Source organism: Palaemon carinicauda, unplaced genomic scaffold (assembly GCF_036898095.1).
Source record: "Palaemon carinicauda isolate YSFRI2023 unplaced genomic scaffold, ASM3689809v2 scaffold561, whole genome shotgun sequence".
Taxonomy (NCBI): Eukaryota; Metazoa; Arthropoda; class Malacostraca; order Decapoda; family Palaemonidae; genus Palaemon; species Palaemon carinicauda.
Window position 1 is genome coordinate 64,616 of NW_027171829.1, and position 20,312 is coordinate 84,927.

The 20,312-nt window shown below is 34.9% G+C and overlaps 1 protein-coding gene across 5 annotated transcripts in view; it reads right to left on the reverse strand.

The window, feature by feature from the left end:
• Positions 1 to 20,312, reverse strand: part of Fak (protein tyrosine kinase 2 Fak) — a 50,141-nt gene that overhangs the window by 11,049 nt on the left and 18,780 nt on the right. For 2 of the 5 annotated variants that reach the window (XM_068369428.1, XM_068369427.1), the window contains 13 exons: positions 20,048 to 20,293; positions 18,926 to 19,003; positions 18,504 to 18,596; positions 17,279 to 17,408; positions 14,462 to 14,506; positions 10,418 to 10,549; positions 9,636 to 9,818; positions 9,121 to 9,337; positions 8,323 to 8,513; positions 7,829 to 8,033; positions 7,142 to 7,221; positions 5,322 to 5,443; positions 1,456 to 1,629 (listed from right to left, as the gene is read on the reverse strand). In XM_068369428.1, coding sequence (XP_068225529.1) covers positions 1,456 to 1,629; positions 5,322 to 5,443; positions 7,142 to 7,221; positions 7,829 to 8,033; positions 8,323 to 8,513; positions 9,121 to 9,337; positions 9,636 to 9,818; positions 10,418 to 10,549; positions 14,462 to 14,506; positions 17,279 to 17,408; positions 18,504 to 18,596; positions 18,926 to 19,003; positions 20,048 to 20,293 — 1,896 coding nt within the window. Of the gene's footprint in view, positions 1 to 1,455; positions 1,630 to 4,847; positions 5,444 to 7,141; positions 7,222 to 7,828; positions 8,034 to 8,322; positions 8,514 to 9,120; positions 9,338 to 9,635; positions 9,819 to 10,417; positions 10,550 to 14,461; positions 14,507 to 17,278; positions 17,409 to 18,503; positions 18,597 to 18,925; positions 19,004 to 20,047; positions 20,294 to 20,312 lie in introns of all 5 variants that reach the window. The other 3 variants (XM_068369430.1, XM_068369429.1, XM_068369426.1) reach the window with 2 other exon arrangements.

A 20,312-nucleotide genomic window follows, 5' to 3' on the forward strand; every position in this document is an offset into this window, starting at 1 on the left:
GAGATAATCAGGATTGCAAAAAAACATTGAGTATGAGGTTTTCAATGCTTGCAATATTTATGTACAGCAAATGTGGGAAAGAGTGAGATGGAAGAGCAGGCCTTGAATGCTGTAAGAACATGTCGAGAACGTATCTGTTATCTTAAGAACTTCTTTTGAAAAAAAAAAGTTAACCCTTTTACCCCCAGGCTTTTTGGAAATTTCCAACCCTTAACCCCCAGGGGGGGATTTTTTTCCCAGCACATTTTGCAGTATATTTTTTTTAAATTGCTCTAACAGCCTTAGTTTTTGTCATAGAGAGGTCAGGTTGGTCTCATTCTCTTGGAAAATGCCTGAATTTTCTCAAAAAATTATCAAAAAATATGAAAAACTAATTTTTATAGCATTCTTTTGCAAGGACGTACCGGTACGTCCATGGGGGTAAAGGGATGGCTTTTGTGAAACGTACCAGTACGTCCTTTGGGGGTAAAAGGGTTAAGAACTTCTTTTGAAAAAAAAAGTTAAGAAATTAAAACAGCAGCCTAAGAGAAGGGGAAAGAGTTGGCTAAACTGATAAATTAAAGTACCACAATAGTAAACAAAGCAGAAACTTTGAAGCCGTGGGCATACAGCCTGTATTACTCTCGGAAGCATAGAATGGGAACTGATAAAGAAAATGGAGATTTTGAAAAGGAGATACTTTAGAATGTAAGATAGCTTGAGTGCAATGGGGATACAACATTGTAAATAAGTAGGACGGAGGTTTTTACAGCGACTGAAAACGGATTAAAAGATTCAAATGATTTGCATGTTATCAGGAAGGATTATGGAAATGTAAAATAGATGAAGAAAAAAACATAAATGAGAACATAGCCCAGACAAAAATTCAGGCAGAAAGTGCACAAGACGGAAACGAACTTGTTTGATGACAGACCCTAAAGGGGTAAAGGTAACGGATTAAAGATGTATATAATGTGCAAAAATGCCAAGTGATTCATATCTTTTGTGCCAACACTGTTGGAATATGCAGTTTATAATCCTTATTTTTGACTTCATGACTTTTGGTAATAAACCTCAAGAAAAAGTATAATGTACTGTATTTAGTGTAACTCGTGTATATACAATTAAAATGATGAGGAATAATACCTAACTCCTTGAATATACTGTACACTTGAAATCAGGCAACTGTCAAGGTATGCCATACAACACCAACCCAACAGGTGTTAATAAAATTGTTACAAAATGCACCTTTAAAAGGACAGACTATAAAGTCGGGAATAAGGCCGTCTGATGGAAAATTACCATCTATTATCCAAATCTAAGAAAATCTTTAAGAGGTGCCAAGGATAAACATCATCTAATAGTGCAGTGCAAAGATAAGTAATTGTGAGTAGCAGACTAAAAAAAAAGCAAGAAGAGAAAAAAAAAAAATCTGCAAACTACCGTGTACGGATATGACCTCGACGAAGTACGTACCATGTTGTTCTCTTCGTGAGCCAGCCATCTGTTATCTTCCTCCGTTTGTTTCTGCTGCTGCCGTAATCTCTGCTCCAAGAGTTTACTCTGAAGCTCGGCAGCATCAGCACTAAGGCCTGCGCTGCCCGCGCCGCTCAGCCACTCTCCCGAGTCGCTCTGATGGCTTCCCTGTCGCTGTTAGGGAGGAAAACGTTAGTCAAATTTGCCGGGAAAATTGTAAACATACATTTTAATAAATCTCTTTTAATAATTAATTTACTTTGGAGTAGGAAAACGAGGGTCTACAATTTATCATGTTAGTGAGAACTGCTGTTTTAAGACATTAATTAGAACTTGTGAGGGAATCCATAAAACACTGGATGGCAAGCTTGGTACAGTTATCAAAAGAACTAACATTTGGTCTCATGCTATAATTTTAGTATTTTGTTAATGAATTAAATTTAACCAAGTATTTAATGATAGACATTTTAAGTTACTTTACTAACGAATAATAATTTCTCCCCTAATATATCTAAAATATGAGAAACAACATCAACTAAACTGAACCATATGACATCTGTCTTACTCAAAATCATTTCTACCTTAAACAAAACAAGAATTAATAATACTCTTAGTATTAATAAATCAGTATCACATCTATAACCAAATGCTGATTCAGCATTTAACATTACACTCAAGGTCCGTAATAGAACGTCTAAATGATCTACCAACGGCCTAAAAGCAGGTGCGATATGTAAAAATGTGCAAATGAAAAAAAAAAATTTAAGCTTCTACAAAATAAAATTGAGGTAATTTACTAACTATTTACACAGTAATTTATATTTTAAAGGGATATTAAATTTCTTTTTAATAAAGCACACCCTGGAAAGGAAAGTTAGGAAAAAGAAATAAAAAATAAAGATAATGTCAGAAGGAATCAAACAAAAATTAAAAAAAAAACATTCTAGAAACAAAATCAAAATACAAATTAAAATCTGCTGCAATAAAATAAGCACATTAAAAGGAATCTTAATGAAACATACATTTCTATATGTGGTAAGAATTGCGCTAATTTCTATTTGCCAAAGGACCGTTATTACTGTACGTATACTGAAGAAAAATGACAGAAATTGATAACAGAAAAAATGAAATTTGTTTAATAATAATCAAGAAATTAAAGTGAAAATTATCTGATCTTTATTAATCAAGAAATTAAAGTGAAAAATATCTTATCTTGCAATCAATACAAGTATTGTAGTTAAATTTGTTTTAATAAATAATTTCCATCATTATAGTAGCCAAAAATATGACTAAATTACCAACTAGCTGTGTCCGTATCTGTAGAAAGATTGGTTAATACAAAGATGAAAAATTTTTTTGCTATTTAAAAAATACACAATTTATCTAAAAAAAATTGGGTCCTTCGGAAATGCAAAAGCTGAAAAATATTAAACCGCAACAAAAAATTCAATACGTTACTAAAAACTTTTTTTCACTAAAAAAAAATAAAAAACATCAACACAAATTTAATTACTTACGACAGGGTGATCATGCCAAACTGTTGCCTACCTCGAGTGGATGAGTGGGGTATATAAAACTGTATTGCTTTTGATTTTTGGGGGTAGAGAAGAGGGCCCATTACTTTGTTTCTTTATATTACAGGCATATATGCCTTTCAATACAAATATTGAGAATTTTATTATATATGCACCCACAAGTAAACCCTGTTCGTGTCTTTTAACTCTCCTATTTGCAATTATAAACTATTCCTATTGATAAAAGCTAATCTGTTGCCTAGTTTTAAGTTTCCCTGACATCTATATCAACCAAAATGACCCACCCAACCAAAGAAAATTTAGACAATCTTTTCTAAGAACTGTGGCTGAATAGAAAAATATTTTTTACTAAATATACATATGACCTTGTCTAAAAATTCAACAGCAATTTCTTCAATATTATTGTTAAATTTAATACTGTATATAAAAATATCTGTATAGTTTGTTATATCCTGAGTTGCAGCTAAGCTAATTTTAAATCAGGATTTTCTAACCATACAGTACCGAGGTGAAAAAAAAATTCATTACTAATCCTTCAGTTGTCAGATAATAGTGGAAATGCTGAACTGTACTGCGTGAACTTTTCTAGAACAATAATCCATCTCCTTACTTTCAGTAGATTGTGCAATTATATAATTTGAATGCATTATCAATCTCTATACTTTACGTCTGACAAAAAAAATGTCCTTAACATTTATTCTTAGGAAAAGTTTATTTTACTGCATTTCTAGAATGATAAGAGTAAAGGATGTTGGTTTGTTTTATAAAAAGCATACAATTTAAGTCTTGGAATATACATAAAGAGAAGAATATCCGAACTGTCAATTTTTTTTTCAGAAGGGAAGAGTAGGGTGCTTCAAACTGTTAGAAATATGGATTCTAGAAATCAACCACATGAAACACAGCCATAAAAAAGGACAGGTTTTTAAACAGGGAATGAAGAATTATCAAAAAGGATCATGACTGAATGTATAAGGGTGTGTGGTTAATTTCAGTGAGTTGTTTCATATAGTTACAACATGAAGACTGCACTGTACATTGTTTAACAAGTTAAAATATGATACATTAGAGTTTAAAACACACTAAAACTTCAAAATGTTCTACCTTATTCAAACCAGGAGAGCTGTAATATACCAAAAGCTTTCAAAGGTCCTAATTTAAATTTTAGTCCTAAATAAACATACCCAACGTAAGCATACAAGTTACACGGATCTCGCAAAATTAAAATGCTATCTCAACTTGCGCCCCAGGTGTACAATAACTCTATTTTTGATTACCAAAGACAAAAATTATTTCATCACCTAATAATGAATATATATAAATGTATCTTGGATGTACATAAATGACCTCAAATAATTATGTACTATTCTGCTTCCCTAAACACAAATTACATGAGCAGAACTCTGTAATTTTAAGCAGAAGATGTGGGTTATGCGTATTGCTATTTTCACTCTAATCTTACATCCAATGCAGCTTTTGTTTCAAAATATACGAGATTTACTGGTAAAAATACGATAACTTTTCTCACACTCACTATAGCTATATGAAAACTATTGAAAAGTTCAGCCATATAAAAGCAAACACTACTCAAATGATGACCAATTATGAACTAAAATCCAACATCTTGGTAATTTGCAATATACAAGCTTTGTACAGTCACTATCCGGTAGACTATACTAGGTGTGTGCGTGTGTGTGTCTATCTGCAGAGAAGTTGTGGGTGCATAGTGACTTTTCTGCTGCTCTCTTGCCTACCCTACCCCCATGCTGTCACACCAAACATGCTGGTGTTCTGGCAGTTCTAGGGTCGTGCATCATCATCAGCTTCATCGTGCTGATATCATTATTGCAACCCAACCTTTACTAATGTAGATGGTGGCGAAAATGGTACTGGTGATGGAGAACCTGAGCCTCCTGAACTAGCACCTCCCCAGCCTCCGGCTGTGGCGGACGCTCCTCGCTCTAACGTACCGCCCCTGCCGCCTCGTCGTCTGGCGGAAGCACCGACCGGAGAACCCAAGGGCGAGTGAGGAGCGGAAAGAGTGGAATGAGGAGAATAGTGACCGCTGCCGCTTTGATAAGAGGGCATAGAGTGAGAAGAGTGAGGATGGGATAGTGTGGAAAAGGGGGAGTGAGGATTCGACTGGGAGGTGGCGGCTGGGGGCGAACGGGGCGAGGACATAAAATCTACGGGAAGTGTGTTGATGGCAGAGGCTGGGGAAATATAGGACCCGGGGGCGTTGGCTGCACGGTTGTGGTTGTCTCGCATCAACTGACTTAGCACCTCAGGGTTCTGGGCGACGATGTACGTGGTAGGGCCACTACTACTGACCTGCGAGGGGGCGTAGAGAGGTGGCGACACTAAACCAGATGGAGGAGGAGTGGAAGCCAGCCCACGCCCGCCGGACATAATTGGAACTCTAGACGGCTTTGGTGGGGGCTCGTCAGCTGGACCTGTGGACAATAATCATGATGATGCTCTTTACATTCTTCACGGCGTATTCATTGTCTAACCACTGGCAGAATCCAATAACAAGAAAATAGTAATGTTTGTATAAATTAAAATACCTAACCAACTGTAATCATGATGCAATAAAATTTCAATGGTTGGTCAAAATAATTTATTCCTTTTAAAAATATTTAAATTCTTTGATATACCTTTTCAGCATTTAAATAATTTAAACTAAGTCTCTTGACCTACAAGAACTTTATAAGCTTAAAATTGTACATAAAAATGGGTTGTCCTGTTATCTTTTTAACCCTTTTACCCCCAGGCTCTTTGGAAATTTCCAACCCTTAATCCCCAAGGGGTTATTTTTTTCCCAGCACATTTTGCTGTATATTTTTTTTTAAATTGCTCTAACAGGCTTAATTTTTGTCATAGATAGGTCAGGTTGGTCTCATTCTCTTGGAAAATGCCTGAATTTTTTTCAAAAAATTATCAAAAATATGAAAAAAAAAAATTTTATAGCATTTTTTTGCAAGGACGTACCGGTACGTCCATGGGGGTAAAGGGATGGGTTTTGTGAAACGTACCAGTACGTCCTTTGGGGGTAAAAGGGTTAACACACTATGCATTACTTTTATGTTATCTGTGCAATGCATTTTATATGTTTTACAAAAGTAAGCCATGAAAATGGCTGTATAATAAGAAACCACAGTTATTCATCTTTGAAAAATTCCAATTCCCTTAGAGAAAAAAAGGTGACCTTATAGCTTGCAAGGGTATAACATCTGAAATCATATGATTGCTAAAGCACCATCAGTTCCTGTATTTCAAAATCATACAGAAGATGATTTTTAGAATACTTGGAGCTAACTGTATTTCTAACAGTTCTGACTTTCTTTAGTCAATATAATGTAGTTATTGTTAACCCTTTTACCCCCAAAGGACGTACTGGTACGTTTCACAAAAGCCATCCCTTTACCCCCATGGACGTACCGGTACGTCCTTGCAAAAAAATGCTATAAAAATTAGTTTTTCATATTTTTTGATAATTTTTTGAGAAAATTCAGGCATTTTCCAAGAGAATGAGACCAACCTGACCTCTCTATGACAAAAATTAAGGCTGTTAGAGCAATTTAAAGAAAATAAACTGCAAAATGTGCTGGGAAAAAATAACCCCTTGGGGGTTAGGGGTCTGAAATTTCCAAATACCCCAGGGGTAAAAGGGTTAAGGTTTACTATGTCAGTACTGTACATGAAACGTAAGAAGCTACTACATATGTGTTGCATTTTTTCTCTCTATGTGTTATAAGTCTCATTCTACAAGTGAAAATCTAGAGATTCCTAGTCACTGGTACATACATACATATACCAAAGGCACTTCCCCCAATTTTGGGGGGTAGCCGACATCAACAAATGAAACAAAAACAAAAAGGAGACCTCTACTCTCTACGTTCCTCCAGCCTAACAAGGGACTCAACCGAGTTCAGCTGGTACTGCTAGGGTTCCACAGCCCAACCTCCCACATTTCCACCACAGATGAAGCTTCATACTGCTGAGTCCCCTACTGCTGCTACCTCCGCGGTCATCTAAGGCACCGGAGGAAGCAGCAGGGCCTACCGGAACTGCGTACTTATTCAATAAAATTTGCTGTAAGTAAACAATAACCGTGCGAAGGCACCGTGCGAAGGCACCGTGCGACTTACCCCAGGACATTCCTTGTATTCTGCGGTTCTCCCTTCGCATTGTTTCATGCTGCTGCATTCGCTCTTCGCGAAGAATCTCGCTGAAAAACAAATGGAAACTTAAGTCTTTAAAACTAAAAAAAAGAAAGGGAGACACCACAATGTCTTATCGTCTGAAACATCATTATTGTTATAGTTTACTGAAAACAACAGTTAAATTTTTTTTTTTTTACTATTGGTCATAAACTGTAACCATGAACAGCTAAGATATTTTAGACTTTACATCTAGTTTGAAGGATTTTCTATTGAAATTTGTACAATGTTTACAAAGCTTCCAGAAGGCTTAAATCCCTGACAATTCATTCCTCAGAGAACCTCTGCAAATGTTTATTGGTTGAAAGAAACTACTGGGAATCATGAAATCATGATAGTTGAAAAATGCAACTGGGGACTTCATAATGTAGTTATAAATCACTATAATTCTGTGTATGTCTATATAACAACAAAAAGGAATATGTGTGCTAAGGATACACTAATTGAAAAGAATATATACTTTTCTGTTTTATTAAAGAATATTAATTTTCTGTTTGATTTGATAAATTCATTACTTTGTTTCTGTTTAATATTTCAAGTCATCTCAAATGAGTAAGTTTATACCTATCAAGTACAGTAGTTCAGAATAAAATAGTACCAATAAAAGAAATTCACCTCAGGGCTTCCTTGATATCTTTGAATGAAGGACGTTTGGAAGGTTCATAAGTCCAACACATAGACATCAGGGAGTACAGCCGTGGAGGGCAATTAGGAGGAAGGGCCAAGCGCTCCCCATTGTCAATGCGCTTGATGACGTCGTTATTCTTAATCCCTTGGAAAGGTTTTACTCCCAGCATAAGAATTTCCCACATGCAAACGCCTGAAATTGTTGGGAGACTTCATTCACCTATTTCAAGAATTGGGTATAATCTCGTACATATCAAAAGCAGAATATGACACAGGAGAAGAAATGAACAAATAAAAATGTACTTTTACCCACAACATTGAAAATTGAGAGTAAATCAATTGTAATTAGTTGCACATTAATGATTACATCAACTTAATCCATGTTCAATGTCAATATATAAGGGTGTTTTCACAATTCATTGCCACGAGAATATTCAGAAATGGATCAACAATTTCATAAAAGCAAAAAGTAACTAACTCACCAAACATCCACACATCACTGGCACTTGTAAATCTTCTAAAATTAATGGATTCCGGAGCCATCCATTTGATGGGCAGCTTCCCTTTACTTGCTTTGTAATAACTTTGCTCCTCTACCCATCGAGAAAGACCAAAATCTGCCAACTTGACGCAGTCGTGAGAATACACAAGAACATTTCTGGCAGCAATATCCCTGAAAAAAGGAAAAAGAGAAAACTTACACTAACTATACAAAAGTCTATCAAAGGAAATACTGTACTGTACATCATTGTAGTGCAACTTTTATAGCCATCTCATATGTAGTAGGCTGGAGGAACGTAGAGAGTAGAGGTCCCCTTTTTTGTTTCTTGTTGATGTCGGCTACCCCCCAAAATTGGGGGAAGTGCCTTTGGTATATGTATGTATGTATGTATGTATATGTAGTAGTGTATTATATCTCTATTAAATTTACATTTCCTAACATGTCAGAAGTCTTACCATATCAAATTTACTAGCCGATATGAATTTTTAAAACTTACTGTATTTATAAAGATTAAAGAGTACAGGGTACTGTATTAATTGTTACTATCAAGGTATTGATTTTGTACTAAGTTTTAACCATAGCACTAAAAAAGGCAGATACAGTACAAACTAGAGCTCTAAAATTAGCATTTCATACTTTGTTTTAGGCCTTTAACAAATCCTTCATTTTGCAGAACTACAATGTATTTACATTTTCTCTCAACAAGATAGTTATCTTACACAAAAGGGGACTTCAGTAATAACAAAATGTTAACAATACCTGTATCAACGTATCATACCTGTGAACAAACTTTTTACTCTCTAGGTACGAAAGCGCCGTGGAAAGCTGGAAAGCGTATAGGACTAGTGTGGATAGATTCAGTTTGTCTTTATTGTTTTGTAGATAGGCTCTCATCTCGCCATACCGAGCTAACTCCATCACGATCCAGATAGGGGACTCGGAGCAGATTCCTATCAACTTGATGATGTGTGGATGATCGAACTGTTGCATAATATCTGAATGAAAGAAAACAATTAAAATTACTTGCCATTATAATTTATTATTGATTTCTTTATCAACAATTGACATTATTAGTAAAAATTCCATTTAGTACTGAAGTACAGTAAATTATATGCTTTAGCGTTAATATTAAAATACACTTGACTTTTTTAAAAATATCATGGAACACCAACATATAAATATAGTACTGTACTATATTTCATCACATTACAGCTTCAGACCACAAGCAAAAACATTACACCAACAGCAACTGTAATTTTATAAGTTCAGCATGAGAATTTATTCAAAACTTACATGCTTCTTCTAAAAATTTCTCCGCCATTGCCAATTCCGATTCAACTTTACAAGTTTTAATGGCAACAGGGACATTGGACCCATCTCTGGCACAGAACGTTCCAGTGTGGACATCGCCAAACTGGCCTTCTCCTATTATATCTCCTACGGTTATATTACATCTCTCTAATTCATAATCTTTGGCTGCAAGAAAAATAAGGTCAAAATTAGTATGAATGAATAGATTAGTTGGTACATGTCAAAATTTGGGATGGAACAATATGAACATAGATTAGTTGGTACATGTCAAAATTTGGGATGAACATAGATTAGTTTGTACACGTCAAAATTTAGGATACCTGTAGAACATTATGAACATAAAATAGTTGGGACATTTAGTTGGTATGTGTTTCAACTTGGGATAGAGGTGAGGTACATTACTCAAATCATAGGTTTAACCTTATTTCTGAAAGCTCTGTTTAGTAATAATAAACACAACACTAATTTTACAAATGTTTTTATTTGAAAAACGTGAAACTTCAAAAAAAAATTTCAAGAATATTAAATAATGGCGTAAAGAAAATATCTTTTTAACATTCATGTAAGTTGATAACATAATTAAATTCCATCATAAAACATTTTTAAAGAAAACATGATTCCAATATAATGAAAAATAGTTTTACCAAGTTGATGTAAAAGATTACAAGAGAATAAAACAGCTTGCAATATAATTAGTTAATAGACTACTGTATTTTCACGTTAAGGGAAAGAGACTCGACTTCTAACAACGAGAGACGACGTACTTGCTGGTGTTGAATAATCCCCTTCGTCATCCACGATCTCCGCGTAGTCCTCGGAGCCTCCGCCAGCTTTCCGCGACTCGCCCCCAGTTTCCGAGCTCTGTCTCGAACTGCTACTACCAGACCCACTCACTTCTAAAGCACAAATAATTTAAATTTAAGAAAATGCGTACAAGAATATCCTACATGCAAATATTTGAATATCTGTGTTGAATATTTAAAGCTATATAATTCAAGATATGTAATCTCACATGACAAACGTACTAATGGCCGATCTAACAATGTTGGACAATCAGGATAAAATGATATGGAATCTTCTGCTAAATGAACCTTAAGGTTTAATGAACAAGAAATAAAAGTTAACAATGCTAATATTAGTTATACAGTAATAATGGATTTTATAAAAACTTACAATAAGTTTACACTATAATGCAGGAAGTCATTAAGCAAGTTAAAAATTTTGCTTTAATAAAAAAATTAAACAAAGGGGATATAAAACATTGTTTCATAAAAAAAAAAAACTTTAAAGGGGGAAAAATAATGGATAAAACTATGGTTTTGGCTCTGATCGTTTTAGCATTTATGAAAATAAATTTTGCTCTGGTCAAATTACTTCTGAATTACTTACTTTCATACTTAAAATGCTAACTTGAATTTTTTTTTTTTATAAGAACCATGCATTAAACACAGAGCATATGTTTTTTTTCAACTTTATCAATTTTTATATTATACCTTTTTAATCTTAAAAATAAGCATAATTCAGTTTAGAAAGGCAGTATAAAAATATGCAAACATTATTCAAAACTATTATCTCTAATGAAACAAAAATAAAACTTAAATTGGTATAAAACCTATCTAGGGTTTAACAATAATTTCTAAAAGTATAATTTCTCCTCAGCTACAATATTATCATACCTCTAAAGAAGTCTTGAGTAAAATTTAAAATGCTTTTGATTAAAGTATTATGCAGTACACCCCAAAACAAAAAACATATATGATACACTCCCAAACACAACTGTTAGAAAAACTTCTGGTTATGCCAAAACCCACGTCAAGAACATGGAAATTCTATTATTCACTTAAGCAACTATGTCAACATTGGTGTCGAGAAATGCTGATCCTATACCAATATACTGTAATGCAATATAGGAAACTGGAAAAAAATATACTTACTTACCTTAACCCCAGAAATTTAAAATCTATCATAAAAATAATGTAAGATATACATACTAATAAAACTAGCATACTTTATGATCAGATCATAACATACTATGCAAAATTTTGGAAATAATTATACGATAGAAGGCAATCCCAACAAATTATTTTAATTAATGGAAATATAATTATTTTTCACCAAACATATTGAATATCCTATACTTTCTCTTTAAAAAAAAGCAAGAAAAAAAAAACAACTATGGGGCATATATAGGTACTGTACTTAATGCTACCAGCGATTTTACCTGCTACAGTAAAATACTATAATATACAGTAGTCCTATTCTACGGAAGAAAACACTGCGCAGTGTTTAATGTACTTCAGTAAACAAAATCACAATTCACTGCTTACCATAATAAGCTAATGGAATCTAATAAGAGGTTTCTATTCAAACCTTTCTGGAAATCGGATGCTCTACAAAGCACGTGCGGAGGACAAAAATCAAGATACAGTGCAATGCATGCAATTTAACCCTTTTACCCCCAAAGGACGTACTGGTACGTTTCACAAAAGCCATCCCTTTACCCCCATGGACGTACCGGTACGTCCTTGCAAATAAATGCTATAAAAATTTTTTTTTCATATTTGATATTTTTTTTTTTTAAATTCAGGCATTTTCCAAGAGAATGAGACCAACCTGACCTCTCTATGACAAAAATTAAGGGTGTTAGAGCAATTTAAAAAAAATATACTGCAAAATGTGCTGGGAAAAAAATAACCCCTTGGGGGTTAAGGGTTGGAAATTTCCAAAGAGCCTGGGGGTAAAAGGGTTAATAAACCAAATTAAGAATTCCAGAAAGTTTAGTCCAGTACGATAAAAATTTCTGACCAGAATCGTCATCAAGATCTAACGTGGACACAATGTTTATAAATTATAGTCCATTTCTTTTAGCGATGCATATTTGCACCGAATCGTGGCGGTACCCTTTTAGCTCGGAAAATTTTCCGGATCGCTGATTGGTTAGAATTATCTTGTCCAACCAATAAGCGATCAGGAAACTTTTCCGAGCTAAAAGGGCACCGCCACGAGTCGGTGCAAATATGCATCGCTAAAAGAAATGGACTATAGTTTCCTTTAGTTAAGACTTCAGGGTGATTACCAGTCTTCCATTCGGCAATATTTGTCAATCCGATGCATATTCAATCCTTTCATCCAGATAAAGCTAAGGCTTGTATTTTCTTTTAGTTTAAGGTAATACACTTTTTAGACTCCTAAAAGTATTGAATTCTATTGTTCTACCACCATATCATCGCTTAAAGCAATTGAGTGTTGAATTCGTTCCCTTATCCGAGAGATGGCTGATGATTTAGGAGGGGGCCGCATGGGTCTTGCGAGAGGCACGTGTCGTGTCTACGAGAACGAGAGGTGGTTCAGGTTTAGCTTGGCTTAGACAACTTAAAACCATGGTTTAGCATTTGGTGTCAGGTATGGAAAACTTGGTGCGTGTGTGTGTGTGTGTGTGTGTGTGTGTGTGTGTGTGTGTGTATATATATATATATATATATATATATATATATATATATATATATATATATATATATATATATATATATATATATATATATATATATATATATATATATATATATATATATAAACAACAACAATTTGATGGCTCCACCAGATCTTAGGAACGCAAGGAGTCTTCATCCAGAGATCTGCCAACTGACGCCCAACATGAAACAGCTTAGGTTTCGTTCAAGATTGGAAGGGTGTCTGTGATCAAAATCTTGAAACCAATTTAGCTGTACTGTTGATCATTTGATTTCCCTCCATTCAAACCTCTCCTTAAATGATTTCTCTTAGCAAGGTGTTTACTAAGACATTTTCAGTTCATCAACTGAGCCTTCTAAGATTAGGATTCCATAATGTTTTTTTTTTTTATGTTTTAGACTTCCTCCTCAGCTCTAAAAAACGTATACAACTTTTTTTTCCAAAGTTTTAATACAATTCTTTCCACGTCAGGAATTTATTCTGCATAGGAAAGAGGGGGGGGGGGGGGTAACTAACCATTACTCTAGAAGGCATTGCCTATATATACTAAGGAGAATTTTATAACTCTCTACTCAAATATTCGATACGTTTTCTCTCGGCCCTGTGGTGGATACACAACAGCTGGTCTAACCTCAGGCTCCTTAATGGACAGGTAGCAGAAGGTTGAGGGCATTGTTACCCGGTTTTAGACTGCATGAATGGAAGAAGTATGTCTGGCCCTTACTTCTTTCTTCATCCTCCCCTCTCTTGGGGAAAGCAGCATCTCCCTTTAACTAGTGTAGCATAACTGAGACAAAATTCACAAACTTCCCATTCAAATCATTATCCTTTTGAAGAACATACTGTATTCATAACAGAATCAAAATCCCACTATCAGATAATTCACGAGTCCTTGACCCGATAAACATGCTTGGAAGTCTAAAAACTACAGATCCCACATAGTAAGGAAAATATAAAAATTGACCTTGCCTTTTCTACACTAGTCCATTCTTTTCTAATGTTTCTTTAGCCTCAAGGAAAAAGATACGAATTCTATCCCGATAACGTCAAGAGTTCATACAACAATTATTTTTCAATGTTTATAGGCAATTCCTATACCCATATACAGTACAGTATTCTAGTACCAATAGCCTGCTAAATGCTAATCTTTCAAAACTAGTTTCCTACGTTAAATACAGCGCACATCTAAGCATTCATCCCGTACGTCTTACCGACTTGAAAAAAATACTTGCCTTATTTAATATTTGACTACCTGGTCAGCAGTTTACTGGTCTAAAGGTTTAGTTAGTAAATGCATGCACAATTCAAGGCACAAAAACCAAGCTAGAACAACCAACCTTGTGGTGTCTGGCACGGGCATGGCAAAGACTTCCAAACATGAACTATTGTTGGTGATGTAATGAACAATGAGCGAGCCAACGAGCCGAGGGAGCAAGTCGGTCGGTCATTGGACAAGCGACGCCAGGGAGAAGAGTGAAAGACGAGTCAAGTTAGTAAACCTCATGGCAGTCTCACAGTTCTTGCTATACTTTGCTCACGTTTCATTTTCTTAAGTACAATGTTAATAGGGAAACCAAAGTGATATTTACAATGCAGTACTTCTATCAACATATAAGCAATGATAAATGACTGCATATTCAATTAACTTAAAATATACAAGTAAAACAATTTTGCTATTCCCTGCTAACATAGTTATCATGAGTACCATGTGGTTTGGACTGGAACTGTCAATAAGGTTGAAAGATGTGATCCATTTGAGATATACCACCAGCCAAAGGCCCATAGAAAGAGAGAGACTATAAGATGCATATGAAGTTTGGAAAAGAGAACCATTTTGATAAAAGTTAGATGTTAATCATAACTGCCAGAGATATGTATATGAATAACTTTGCCCTTTTAAAAAAATCTGGGTAATTTAACATTTCAAAAGGGTTCTCAATCCAGTTAAAATACAAAAAGATATCTAAATAAAAGTCAGGTACAACTGTTAACTAAAACAGTCTCCTTAGACATTGTTAGGTCATGATTGTGGACATACATATAAACATTGTTGTGTTACTTCAGTAACACAATACATCACTGATTGTTGAGCAAAGATCAAGAATCAATAATATATCCAATAAATCTAACAGCTCAATACATGAGCTCAAAAATATCATACGAGCTACTGTCGTATGATACACGTTACCAATAACAATTTTATTATTAGACAAAAACGCATTCACAAAGCTGTTAGGAAACATTAAATGCACATGAATAAACCCGGTTACCAATCTTACATGGAAGAATTATACCGTTTAATTACCTAATTTGCAAATCAATATAAAATATAATAGGTTTCTGATTCTTGAATATTCAAAAGGGTCCACTAAATTTAATGAAATATTTTATTTCTTACTTTTCAAAACAATAATAGCATTTGACAGTTTATATAAAAACTAGCATATTTTTTCTTACTTTTCAAAACAATAGCAGTATTTAATGGTTTATATAAAATACTAGATTTTCAAATATGTTTTTCAGTATAATAGCCTGATTCTTAAAAGATGACGAACTGGCTTGATACAAGATACATTTGTTGCGAAGTGATAATAGTTTATGATTTTATATTCGATTAGGTGATTTTAGTAATTTTTTCATATGCTTACAAGCCCTTCAATAATTCTTTATGCAATAACAAGGGAAAGCAAAATCCATTTAATAATTCTTTATGCAATAACAAGGGAAAGCAAAATCCAAAGTATTTTCTGTATATCATTTAAGAAATTCGTATGGGATCTTTGCTGTATTGAAATTTGTGTTCCCAATAGAAAATATATTTAACTTTAAGCTATATGATAGCCATGATAAATTAATTCAATTAATGCTATATCAATCTTTTAAAAGAACAGACATCATGAAGAAACAAAATCCTAACTTTTAATTATTCTTCTAATTGGGAAAATATTGGCATCAGTAATATGTTCATAATCCTCTCACGACAGCTATAAAGGCTAACGCTCAATGCGATTTTGTAAGTAGACAAACAAATAATGTAAGTAAGCATAGGCATCAGACTCTCCACAGTGAATTAGCAATGTTAGACCAATAAAATTGGCAAAGCACAAGGCCAGAAAAAAAAAATGTTAATATTTCAAAATAATAGTTGTAACCGTTTCACCACACAAGGCCTAATGTTAGTCTATATACTGTAAGCACAAGCAGTAATTGTACATGAAATCTTGAACAAAAAAAACACACACACAAAAAAACACACTTTTGCCAACACCATCACTTGACAGAATATATTTTTAGTTTATATCCTAAATTATTACCAATCTCCCAGTTAACTCTAACCTTCGTTATCTTCTTGCACGTAGTCTTAAAACTATATCAGTCTTTTATCTACAGCCTATTTCAAAATGTCATTCACAATAAAGTCTGTGTGGTCTAATAGTCAAACAGAACTCAAACCCTTGCCATCCTAAGTAACCTGTTAATTCTAAAATAACTAGAAAAGCTAGATTTTACAGTACTGTATCCATTTAAAGACTAAGTATGACTCGTTCCATAGATATTAACATCTTAAAACATCTGTCAATGCAAGGATTCCTATATATTTGATATGCAAATTCAGAAGTGCATAATCCCCAAATGTATATTTCCAATTTCATAAAAAAAACTACCTACTGTATTTGGTATATAATTTTCCAAGTTTCAGTGCCTGATTTACGTTAACAATTCTGTACCGATAGACTGAGACAAGTAAAAAACTCTCTCTTGAAACTAAACCTTCATATCCTATTATCTTATCCAACCAAGGCAACACTATGATAAAGAGAAGCCCTAATGCAATTTAGGAATTACACAATTAACAGCAAGTATCGAAGGAACATCCACAGATCAGAAATGCTTCTGAATTTATTGGAAAATATTTTCTAAATTCAATTTAAAGTTTCAAAACCATGGCTACTAAAGGTCTTAAAGCAAAAGGATGTTCTCTAACAGCACTATTGAGTCCTACTAATACGATCATGGATACTTCAGAACATTTCTGTTAACTAGAAAAAGCCTTTTTTTCTTAAGTGCAGTATAGAACAAACAAAACTGAAATAAATCCCTGAGTTTTCCCCCAACAAAAGAACCAAGCAGCTACAATAACAAGTCCCTCTTACCTTTAGTATTCCAGAGGGATGTCCTAGTATTATTCACAAGGCGGCAGTAGCCGTCAATCAGGTCGGCAAGACTTTCTGCCGCGGCTATGCTGGGGCACGTAACTGTAAGTGCTTCTGCTGTTCCAGCCACCTGGTTTGGAGTGTACGATAATAGATATGAGAGACTTCCCTGTACAGTATAGTAATAAAAAAGAAAAGATGATAATGAAGATGGCTATCTTCAATATACTGTGCCCATCTTTTGTACAATCAATATAAATCTAGAATTTGTTTTCTGAGGTTACATACAGTCCAGTAATTATAGTTGTGAATGAACTAGAGGAAATTGTTAAGGAAAAATCAATTTCAGCTTATGTCAATTAAACTTGTTTTCATTCATTCATATCATCATCATACCAAAGGCACTTCCCCCAATTTTGGGGGGTAGCCGACAGCAACAAGAAACAAAACAAAAAAGGGGACCTCTACTCTCTACGTTCCTCCAGCCTAACCAGGGACTCAGCCGAGTTCAGCTGGTACTGCTAGGGTGCCACAGCCCAACCTCCCACATTTCCACCACAGATGAAGCTTCATACTGCAGAGTCCCCTACTGCTACTACCTCCGCGGTCATCTAAGGCACCGGAGGAAGCAGCAGGGCCTACCGGAACTGCGTCACAATCGCTCGCCATTCATTCCTATTTCTATACTGTACATAAACTCAAACTTTCAAGTTACGTAAACCAGTTCAAAGAATGATTTCCAATAGTCTTTAAACACTTTACAGCAAGATGTACCGCCAACCTAGTAACCTTGAATCTAAAGAATCCAATTTAGTTTAAGCGTCAAAAGTCTCTTAACTTATTCTACCACCTGATTTGGGTTTCAGTAAGCTTGGAAAAGGGATTTTGACAAAGGAAAAATCTATTTCTGGGCGAGGAACCTGTGTCGCCCAGTGAAATTCTCCTTAAAGCACCATTTCCAAGGTATAAGTACTGCTAAACATACCAGAGAAAAAAGTTGCATGGAATGCCAGGAATATACCCAGCTCGCTCACCCCTAAAGGGTGTTGGTATTAAAACTGGGGCGAGTGAAACCCCTACCAGAGGTCCCTTTCCAATTAGACTTCTCCTAACTCAAAATCCCGCGTTACTACGAGGTGTCGTTCACTTTTCACATGAATTCAAAACTAAGGGTTATTAAAAGACGCTTACTGCAATAAACTTAAGACCTTAATTTGTTTATTACCTTTAGCTGAACAAGAGCTTTCCGATGTGTATCACAGTCTGTTGTAAGTGTTTCGACACTTTGTACCTGCTCGAAACTCGCCATATGATGAGGCTATAATAAAAAAAAACATATGTATTTAGTTAAATTCAATTAAGTTTTAAGCAGTTTCATATGTGACCAGTATATTACAGGTCCATTACTAAATATTAAAATGCTGTCATATATAATTAATTAAATACAGTAGTAAAGGCAAGATTTACGTAAAAAATTGAGAAAATAAAGTTAACTTCCCAAATTCAAAGATGTTAAATCTCCCAAAAGAATAATATTGATGGGAAAAAACAAAGAGTTGTGTTTGTAACTCAGCACATACTGGATATAATTAAGTAAATTTTTTTTTTTTTATGTAAACGATTATACTTGAAGGATCCTCAACTAACCTTCGATGCAGAATCTGTGGTGTAGGATATACCTACAGCTGGACCAACAAGAAGAGTCACTGGTATAGACCAGCCAGACTGGAAGGTAAAGAGAATATATACTGTAGCAATAAACACAAATATAAAAAATGTATATTACAATGAAAAAATAACTACGTTCTGACTTTGGACCAAAATCCAACACCCTAATCATGTTATGATCCATTGACAAATTTTGGCAGATTTCAATTTATGATTTGTTTTTTCATTTACTTTGGCAGATTTCAATTTATAATTTGTTTTTTCATTTGCTAAAGTTATGTTTTTCTAAACAACACAACTAAGAACATGTCTTCTGCTCTAGCATTATACCAAATTGAGCATCATAAAATGAATAGTAACTACACAGACCATGAACGAAATGAAATATTGGTAATCACAGTTCTGGCTGTGTAACAATGGACATGCAGAGGCTTACCAACTAAAAGCAATTAATTTTTGTTCTCTTTCATTTTGAGACTTGCAATTTATTACCACCTAATTGCATGGATTTCTTATTTTGAATATAATAAGCTACTCAGTAAGCAGAGGGTTAGAACATCTAAGTTGGACAAACCATACATACATACATACATATACCAAAGGCACTTCCCCCAATTTTGGGGGGTAGCCAACATCAACAAGAAACAAAACAAAAAAGGGGACCTCTACTCTCTACGTTCCTCCAGCCTAACCAGGGACTCAGCCGAGTTCAGCTGGTACTGCTAGGGTGCCACAGCCCAACCTCCCACATTTCCACCACAGATGAAGCTTCATACTGCTGAGTCCCCTACTGCTGCTACCTCCGCGGTCATCTAAGCCAAGGCACCGGAGGAAGCAGCGGGGCCTACTGGAACTGCGTCACAATCGCTCGCCATTCATTCCTATTTCTAGCACGCTCTCTTGCCTCTCTCACATCTATCCTCCTATCACCCAGAGCTTTCTTCACACCATCCATCCACCCAAACCTTAGCCTTCCTCTTGTACTTCTCCCATCAACTCTTGCATTCATCACCTTCTTTAGCAGACAAACCATATGACTAATAAATATCCCTTGCAAAAATACTATCCCTCTCCAACACACCCCAAACTGTATCTACTTACCCCTAACGCACAGCGGAATGATTCTTGGTCGTATTTTCTACTCTTGCCTAATAACTCTAAGAACTTGAAGAGACACTCGGACTCGGACAGCTGGCCGTACTTTTTGAAGTGTTGCTGTAATGACTTCCGAAGTGTTTTAGACTTCACGGTGTTCAGTATAGTCGACGGTAAAAATTTATGGAGTCCCACTTCTTTTTCTAAGTACTCCAGGTTAGATTTTTTCTCCAACGTACTGCCATTCATGTCCTAGAAAAGATTGTTTGTG